Genomic DNA, 9,792 nt, shown 5'->3' on the forward strand with positions numbered 1-9,792 from the left:
TTGCAATAAGAAAAAGCTGTAATAAAAATTACGGGTTGTGCTGATTCTGTTTCTATCAACAGCACCTCGTTTGTTTGGGCACGTTTCCTCCACGCGCTCCGTCCATTGCTGCAGGGACCAGTGAGCAGTGGGGCCGCACCAGTTAGCTTATGCCAATGTCCACACTGCCATGACCGACTGGCAGTAATATGGTTAAAGCTATGAGGGGTACATTTACAGCAAGACTACAAGGCATGTACACCCTGAGCTGCACTTGAGAGAAACTGCAGTAGCAGGTCTTTATCTTCATTTCCCTTGGCGTGAGTGCAGCGAATATGGGAAATGATCAAGATGCAGCACAATCCAGTAATCACTTGGTGCATTGCAAGGAATGAGTTAGCAAAGCTCAAGTATATTTCTGATGAGAAAGTGCCTGCATCTTAATAAGGGCTAACTGGAATCTGGAAGCACCTCCCGGCAGACAGAAAGAAGTCTGAGGGCTGGGTTCACAGCTTCCAGAACAGGGAATGAAGGTGTTATGGGAACAGCGCCCCATGCAGTGCACTGCCCATTCCACAGCAGCTTGATAAAGGAGAAATTCACCTGCTAGTTTATTAGTCCTGTACTTCTTGACAGTGATTAATCCAACATAAACAATGAGCTCTTAATCTGCAGAAATACAGCATTCAATTCATTCAAAACCAAGCAGATCTGAATAGCCCAGCCCTGAGGTTAGATCACACTTTGTCATTGCTTTCAGTCCAGATAAGTCATTATGGTGAACCTGTGGACAAACTGTGTAGTTTCTCTCACATTCTTTGCTTGCTGAAATCAGTGCAAGGATGAACTAGGATCACATATACAAATCTTCCCAGAAGGAAACATCGCTCTGTTCTCTGAGCCATGTTTTAGGAAAAAATAGGATAATTTCACATTCCCTTAATCGGGGCTCCAGCCAAAAGCCAGATTTATTATTAAAATCACAATCCTCAACAACTGTTTATTCACAAATGCCCACAGAAGTGAAATACAAAGCTGCTAGATAACACTCAGCATAGGTGTTGTTTTAGAAGTACAGCAGTGAAAACATTTCTTTTCTACAAAGTTATGAAAGATCACATGTGAAAGTCTGGCACCATTGAATTAAATGACCCTGAGCCAGGATTCCTGCCATGCCCTCATACACCAGGCCTGGTGGGCAGCTATACAAGGAGAGGTGAAAAAAGTCATTGAGGTGGGAGAAGAGCTGTAGGACTGCTTGTCTGTCCAGGTAATGCTGCTCCACAAAAACAAACAAAACAAACAAAAACACCCCAAAGATTTTAAATAGTGCAACAAAAATGACTTCTTGCTTCTAGGACCGCATCTACGTTTGGCCAGGAAGTCCCTCCGAAAGGGACCGTCCTATGCTGAACTACTAACCATGTGGAACAAAACAGGTGCTTTCTCTGCCATGGGCTTCTTTCCAGTAACCGCCTGCTGAGGCTGTGATCTCTCCAGCTGCTCCTGGGATCCACATCCCGAGTGTTTCTCTTTCATCTGTTCTTCCTTTCGGGATAGCTGTCTGTCACCTTCTTCAGTCCTGAAAAATATACAGATTCTTCTTTGCTTTGACTTTTTACCTGGGAGAAAAACACCCTTGTTCTTCTGTTTACATTTTTTTCCCCCTCATATTTATACCATACACTTGAGCGTGAATCATGATTTGAAAGGCTAAAAGTCTTAGAAAGCACGTATTGTGTTGGAGGTGGGGGACCACAAGAACTCATCATTGGCTTGAACTGCCTGTGTAAAAATAGCAAAGCAAAAGAGCAGACCTCAAACCTCTGATAGGTGGTGACAACTGGCTGGAGACCAAAACATGCCATTTAGCAGAGTCTTGTTCAAGATTTCACTCCCTTTCCCCTCACCAAAACAGTCAGTCCCAATTTTCCCTGAAGCAAGACCTGCCTTTCTGTATTTTAATGTCTGTGACAAGATTTCATTGGCCATTTCCACAGTAAACACTAAGTTCAATTTCCTCACAAGCCTCAGGTACCCAATGATTAGAATAGTAAGAAAGAAAACTGAAGCTTGTTAAAACCATTGTGATGTTTTATTCAGCAACGGTTTGCCAAGCCACAGTCTGCCATTTACATGGCAGGCTAGCAGGCAGACAAAGTGGTGTTTTATAGAACTGATGGAAGCATTGAGCTTTAATATCAGGAATCACTTGACAAAACAATCACACACAGAGAATCACAGAAACCTGTAATTCTGTTACCATTGCTGTTTCTCCTTTCTAGCTTCTTGGAGTGTTTCTGTGGAATAACCAGCTCCTCATGGTTACACTTTCCTCTCTGAGCTCTTGCCCTTCTTCTCTTGATGACAGAGTTAGAATTGAATTGCTTTTTGTTCAGGGGAAATGAAGATGATACAAGGAAACAAGCTATACAACTTCCAGTTAATAAGGGTGTTTTTTATGCCAAGGAAGGGAATAAATCATTTTCCACATCACGAGGAACACAAGAAGTAAGAAACCTAAATTGGAGCTGGGATAATTTAAACTGGATTAAGTAACAGCTTTCAAACAGTAAGGATAATCAAGCAGTAAAACGTACTACCTGGGGAGTCAGGGAATCCTCACCATGGAAGACTTCAAGACTAGGTTGCATAAAGACCGGGAGGAAAGGATTAGATTGTGGTTCAGCTTACATTGATGCAGAGTAATGGACCACTCCAGACCTATTTTCTATGATACTTTGTGTAGTAAATCTCAGTTTTATCCTTAATAACGCAGATCAATTCTGTTATCCTCCTCTTATCTAGGTTCAAAGCCCAGAGAAAATGACCAAACTTACTATGCATAACCTCAGGCCAATTCTCTGATCTATTAAGTCTGTCTGCATGTAAAAAGTTATACAATAGCTGCCAGGCTTAGCTGATTTCCTAGGCAAGAAAAATCAGACACATTCTTTTGCTCCAACTTATATACCGTGTAAGTAGTGCTCCTTAATCTTACACAATTAGATAAGTCATAATGAAAATCACTGGTGACCTTTCTTGTGTAATACCTTGGAAATTCTTCTGTAGGTAGGGGAGATTCTGAAGCATTTCCTGAATGTTGAACCTTCTCAGCTTTCATTACATTCTTTGTTTCTATATCAGCTCCATTGTCTCTCTGGCTCAACAAGGAGGTATTTCTTTTCTCTGGCTCCAACCTCACCAGTTTCCTGGAAATGACCTCATTCATCCCTTCTCTCACTTTAAGATTTTGACTGTCTTTAAAGGCATCCATCTCTTCCAGACTTCCTGGATCCCATTTTATGTCCTTGAGTCTTTCAGCTGGGGCAGATGCTTTGTGAAGAAGCTCTGAGGCCTCTTTATGGGCTCTACGAAGTTGTTGCAGTAGCAGGCACTTCCCTGAGCAATTCTTCCTGCTGATAAAGATTTAATCAAGAAAGAGCATTACAAAAAACAACCAAACAACATATACACTGAAGAACGTCTCACAAGGGACATCTCGAAATAAGGATGGGGCATCAACACAGATAATAGCCTTTGAGTAAGAGTAACTGGCTGGCAAAACAATACAATTTGTTCCGCTTTGTCCACTGTACTGCTGAAATGTGAACTCCCAAGCATCAGGCTTCTAAATATAACAGTATAAACACAGTAAGATATTTAAAATCTGACATACCTACTTCACATTAAATGGATGAATAACTACCTATAAGTATGAATCAAGGCCTGAATTTAGTAACAGGAAAGGGCTGGCATCTGTGCCTATTAAAGAATCTACAGTTTAGGATTCCATAACTGTATATAAGAACATATAGAAGAACAATTAAAGGGAGCTGTGAGCATCCCATCCCACACAACGTATTCAACACACTTAAATCAACATTCTAGCTTACTTTATGATTTCTAAAAATAAAGGCATGGCTGAGTCAATTCCCTACAACATTTGGGAAGTTAGGTTTTGAGTCTTGTAAAATGTGAAACAGTTCTCACATCACTCAAACCTGCCTGTAGAAAGAGCCAGGTTTCCCAGCCACTCACATCTACTTTCTTTAACTTGTTGCCATGCAGCTGTAAAGATGCAAGGTGCTATACTGTCTCACACATTGACAGTTGGTTTCTAACTCCAGTGTCTTTACCATGCAAGAGAACTCTGGGTCCAGACTGAAACATTTTCATTATTAAGCCAGACACTTCTGATGTAAATATGAGAAACAGAGACACTTTCATACACAAACACTCACTCTAATTACTGTTCGGTTTCAGAAAAAGTTAACTACCAGGTGACTTGAATTGTGGCCAAGGTAAAGAATCTTACATTTCCCTTTCTTCTTTGTCCATAACAGTCACAGTCTCTTCTTCATCAGTGGAGCTGTCACCTGCACTATGGAATAAATTGGACAGTGTTCAAACTGAGCATTGACTTTTACTCATTTCCAAGATTCAAGTTTAGGGCCATCAGGAAAAAGAGGAGAGACTCATAGGGCAGACTTCTAGGTCTTATTGATAGAGCCTAATTTTACTGTTCTAGAAATAAAGCACTCAAGCAACTCTAGATCACGACATGTTAGCTACACTTTGCTCTTTATCAGAAAGGTTCCTCATAAACATGCATCCTGAAAAGGGAACTTAAAGCTATCTCAGACACCTTTAGCTTGAATAAAGGAGAAGCTTGCTAGAATCTGTTGCAGATTGAGGTGAATCTGGTTTCCAGTAACTGACTATGTAGGGCCTTCTTGTCACATAGGAGACTGAGAAATCAGCACTAACAGTTGCTCTCCATGAACACAGTCAAGAAAAGCCATTTCATACACAGTGCTGTCAGAATGTTAGCTCAATTCTAACCAACAGCTGCAATCACTGCCTGGCAGTCAGTGCTCACTCCTTCAGAGAATAGAAAGTTCTCTAAGTGTTATTCCCTGGACAGTTTGCATGTCTTTTCTGTGTTGTCTCCTTTCCTGCACCTTTACTTGTTCTGCATAAAGTTACTCTCTCTCCAGAGTACTTGAATGCTCTGCTGTGGGTTATGCTTTCCTACTAAGGTCACAGAGGTGTGGAAGTTACATTTCACAGGAATGAGATGCAGAGAGAAAGGTTTCAGTTTTCCACTGATTATTACTGACTTCTCGCTAACAATAAAGCCAGAATTTACCTCTGTTTCTCATCAGGGAATGTTACTGACTTCTGTGGTTCAGAATCTCTTAAATCTATGTACACAGTTAGAGGCTCTGGCAGGCACTGCATTCTCACTGCATCCATCCTCAGAGAGCTTGGTGAAGATGAGAGGAAGGCAACATCCCTAAGTACAAAAAACACTGTTTCAGCATTTCCTGTACCTTATCAAGACAAGATGTCCTGCAGGGCATGGATTACAATAAAAACTGGATTGTGAAAGGAGCTTAGTGCTCAGCTCCTGCAGAAAGATTCTGCTTCTACCTACTATCCATCACTTCTCAGAACTGAACTCAAAGATTCAGGCTCCCCCTAGGAATATAGACCACTGGCAGCATGATGAAGGATATTTAGTTCTTAAAAGCTGACACTGTAAAACTATTCTGTAGAACAAAGGCAGGCAGTTACAGTACCAAAAAACGTATAAGTCTGAAAAGAGCCCAGTTGTCAATCAGCACAAACAAGCCCCTTTTTCCTCTCTGCCTCCTTTGGCAACTCCATTTTATCCTTCAGAGCATAAAAATATATATATATGTAACTTACATAAATGACCAAGCCTTAGTTTTCACCTTAAATGCCACTGTAGCATATTCCAACTACAACACAGACTTCCTACAGAGAAAAGCACTGTGAACTTCTACCACTAACGACAACTACCTACTTCTTGTTCTCTTGCTCTTCTTGAATGGAGATTTTGGCTGATGGCCACCTGCAGTGTGAAGACAGTGTCCGGGACTGCCTGTCACACAGCTCTTCTAGTTTTTCCATGAGCTGCTTTTCAGATCTACCTCTGAAGGTTTCTACAGAAGAACAGTAAGAAAAAGACAGTCATTTTTGGTCTTCTGCCATTGGACTTCCCAACATTTCCTTTCATCATTGTACCCTTCTCTACAACCAGAGAGAAAGGGAAGGATGAAGACACCGTTGTCATCCAGCTCTGATGAAATTCACTTCAAACTTCCATCTGTCTTGTCCTAGGCCATTATAGGCCACAAAACACCAATTCCAAGCCACAAAAGCAAGACCCAGAGGAAGCTTTGTTTTAAAGAAATTATAGAACAAAACAACCCACTAGGATCACAACATTCAAGATGATGTAACAGGGAATGACAAACACATGAAAATGAGTTGTACTTGTTTTTAGTTATATTTTCAATATAGTTGCTATTAGATTAACAGCATTACCATAATCTGCTGAGGAGAAGGCTATTTCCGCATGAGTATTACTTGTATTTTTCTGCTGCTTCAGCTCTGCAGAAGTCTTGTCTAGATCCCAGATCTCGGTGTTCTGAAAGAAAACCACGTTTGAGATGGAAAAAGAAAACACCATCAAAAGGCTGCTACAAAATAAAAGCTTTTGCTACCATTATGGGCATGTAGGGGCATCTCCATGAGACAAAGACAGCTTCTTGGTAGGTTGCATAGAACACAACCCAAGAAAACCAAATTCAGGACATCAAGAAAAACAACAAAATGTCATGTGCAGAATTTGGCATTTGGATTTCTTATTTTGGTAGGAATCTTGAAGCAATGCACTAGCTTCTCTACTGAATGAGCAGTGCTCTATGAAACTGTTTGGGCCACCTACCTGCGCAGACAGACGGGTTAGTTCTTGAAGATGGCCAGCTGCAGAACTTTCTTCTTTAGCACTTCTTTCTAGACTTGTGCTAATGCCACGTGAGGGTGGCTTATTATTTAGCTCAGGGTAGCCTGGTGATGGCTCTAGAAATATTTTTGAGAGTATCTTTGTCTCTATCAGCTTTCTTCTCTCTTTTTTACTCCACAGTTCCTCCAATAACAATGATGTATTAAGGCAAGAGTTCCCTTTTTCCCTGGCCTGTTGCCTTCCTGGTTCTTCCTCTCCAAGTCCATCTGTGGAATCTGCAAGATACTCTTCAAGAACAGCTTCCTTTTGGCTTGGAATTTCTTCAGTATGGCTGGAAAGTTTGGAAGCCTCATCTTTAATCACTCGAACATATTCTTTTGCAACGACTTGGGCACCATCTATTTTTTTCTGATGGCCAAGACTCTTCAGATCTCCATTCCACTTATTTTCTTCTGTTTTCTACCAGTAAAGAAAATATATACATGCAAAAAGTCACATCTCCTGAGCTATGGGAGCTGACACTAAACCAAAACAAATGATTGGCAGATAGCAGCTCTAGCTCAGACACCATCTGGTAACAGCACACACCATGTCCATCACACTGAACAGTAAGACCTCACTTTGCAAACACTACAGCTTCAGGATGTGCTAAACATCCTTGACATTTATTTGCCTTCTATCTGCTCACCAAACAACATTTCTTACACCAAGATTAATGGATAAGAACAAGCAGCATAGTAGGTTAGCCTTCCCATGATGAAATTGGCTTTTCTTACAGCTTCTTATGACGGCTAGTCTTCACTGAAGATGTATTGCAAACACTGTATCTCAGAATAGCAGTACAAGAGTTAAGCTTCATACTGATCCTCATTAATATACTGTCATAGCGATTATTTTTCTATATACGTCAAGTAATGGCTGAAACTATTTCAAACCCTCAAAAACTTAGAAGCCATGGAAGTGCTACTGTTAATGCACAGACTGAGGGTAGAACCCCACAGCAGCTGAGCTGCAGGTAACTTTCCAGTACTGGGCTTATTATAGAAAGGTCCATAAGGTCAATGAGTAACATCTTCCGTCAGAACTTGATGTAGTTGTCAGCCTATACATATCTGTATGATCTTTCTGACTAGAAATTGGTGGTTGGAAGAGTAGGTTTACAATACAAGTAATACAGCCAGTAATACAGACTGCACACAACAGCCACAACCTGCAAGTCTGAGTCTTCCAGAGAGAATTCCAGTAGCTCATCTGACAGGTCAGGAATCAAGTTGGGTTGGTCTCGCTGGAAGATGAAAAGCTCCCCATCACTCTCACAGTCAGACTATCAACAACAACAAAAAAGAGAAGTTAAACAAAAGACTGAAAATGTGACTTTCACCGTTTTGTGGTGATGAACTCAGTGCTGTCACCACTTAGACCATCACTTGTAGTTATCAGTTGTTACTTGGCACAAAGATACGAAACTATCACTTTGTCAGGACTTTTTTGTAAGCTTTTAGAACAAGAATGACTAGAAATCATCCCTGAGTGCTGCCCCTAAATCCATACTGCATAAACACATCATAAAAAGCAACGGTTGCTCTAAGAAACTAAAATAGAAATTTCACCAGATTGTTGACGTCCTGTGAGCAGAGGTCATTAGCTGTCAGTAGGCAGCCTGTCCCAGCCATTAGGACCCAGCAAGTAAAAAAACACGTCAGGGTGAAAAATACCTCGCCATGTCTATAAATCTCATGCTTTATATTGAAAGGTTAACAGCGCTGTTTTTCTTTGCAGATAGAACTGAACAGAAATCGATGTGGTTTTGTGAGAACTACAGGCAGAGAAATAAGCAGAACCCAGGAATCAAATATCAGCCAAATGTTTTTTCAATGGACCACAAAGACTTCAAGAATATGACTTTCCTGAGACCCTCAATTGGAGAAAACCTTGCTTACTGTAGAAGAGTCAGAGTCCAGAGACGGGAGATGGTCCTTCACTGCAGCAAGTATGTCTCCCCATCGAAATGAGCTGTTACTCCCAGTAGGAACTATAGGAGGCTCAGCCGGATGCTCAGCATCCTCACTTTGCCCTTCTGAGGCCATTTAAACATCCAACCTTCCGCCAAATGAAAGGAAACCTCAGGAGAGAAAAGCAAAACGTCAGTACAGAGCAAGAACAAATCGTGAGTATTTGGGGTCAGTGAAACCTTCAGTGCTCCTAAGGTGGGAACAGGATCCCTTAGGAAAGGCCATCCTCACAGCCTGTGCTGGCAGGGGGGGCCGCCTGCCCTCAGCTGCTCCTTTCTTTCCTGTTTCTCTCACGTTCCCTCCTCCCAAATCAAGTGGCAGGTAAAGTGCTTTACAGTGGCTGTTTTTCGCAGTGTTTATATCAGAACAGCTGGGACCAGACAAGCTCCTGGACTCTGATATCTTAAAGTATTTCTAAGCTCTCTCCTTGCGTTTTCCTTCCACGTATAAGAGAGGCCAGGCCAACCCAATATGGATCTATTATGCCAGCAAGTCAGAACGTTAACCCGCACATCAAAGCTCCACTTGTTGGGTTTCGTTGCCACAGTGTGTGGTTTCTGGGCACCAAAAGCGGGCTCACATCAGTTCCGTTACTACAAACACCGGCAGCTTTGGGACGGCAGCAACAACTGCCAAGATGGCGGCGAGCGCTGCGCACGCGCACATCAGCCAGTGCCCGCTGCCATGGCAACACGAGCAGCGCAGCCCGGCCCGGCCCCGCTGCCCTCACAGCGGCCTTTGGGCGCCTCCGAGCGGCCCCACGCGTGACCCAACAGGGCGAGACCGAGAGAAGTAGCCGATAAAAGGAGCAGAACACGCAGCGGCAGCACAGCCCGCACACTTTAGGGCTGCTCTCCCCCTACCTCAGCCACCGCCAGGCACCGTAACGCCTACTGCAAGCGCCCGCCCTGCCGCGGCGCTCGAATCTCATTGGCTGCTCGTCGGCCCGCCCCCTTGCGAGAGGAATCATTTATTGGTCCGCTGGCTCTGTGGGCGGGACTTATCTCTTCCACTCGGAACTTA

General features: G+C 42.6%; 1 protein-coding gene across 1 annotated transcript in view; it reads right to left on the reverse strand.

Annotated features, from left to right (window-relative positions):
• The window catches only part of DNAAF8 (dynein axonemal assembly factor 8), a 58,739-nt gene extending 49,039 nt beyond the window's left edge, over positions 1–9,700 (reverse strand). Inside the window, exons 1-10 of the mRNA XM_072349618.1 lie at positions 9,633–9,700; positions 8,698–8,879; positions 7,968–8,081; positions 6,740–7,216; positions 6,337–6,439; positions 5,813–5,951; positions 5,132–5,278; positions 4,298–4,363; positions 3,033–3,398; positions 1,402–1,561 (exon numbers count right to left, since the gene is read on the reverse strand). Coding sequence (XP_072205719.1) covers positions 1,402–1,561; positions 3,033–3,398; positions 4,298–4,363; positions 5,132–5,278; positions 5,813–5,951; positions 6,337–6,439; positions 6,740–7,216; positions 7,968–8,081; positions 8,698–8,844 — 1,719 coding nt within the window. The 5' untranslated portion in view covers positions 8,845–8,879; positions 9,633–9,700. The remainder of the gene's footprint in view (positions 1–1,401; positions 1,562–3,032; positions 3,399–4,297; positions 4,364–5,131; positions 5,279–5,812; positions 5,952–6,336; positions 6,440–6,739; positions 7,217–7,967; positions 8,082–8,697; positions 8,880–9,632) is intronic.
• Positions 9,701–9,792: the final 92 nt, after the last annotated feature.

Source organism: Excalfactoria chinensis, chromosome 14 (assembly GCF_039878825.1).
Source record: "Excalfactoria chinensis isolate bCotChi1 chromosome 14, bCotChi1.hap2, whole genome shotgun sequence".
Classification (NCBI taxonomy): domain Eukaryota; kingdom Metazoa; phylum Chordata; class Aves; order Galliformes; family Phasianidae; genus Excalfactoria; species Excalfactoria chinensis.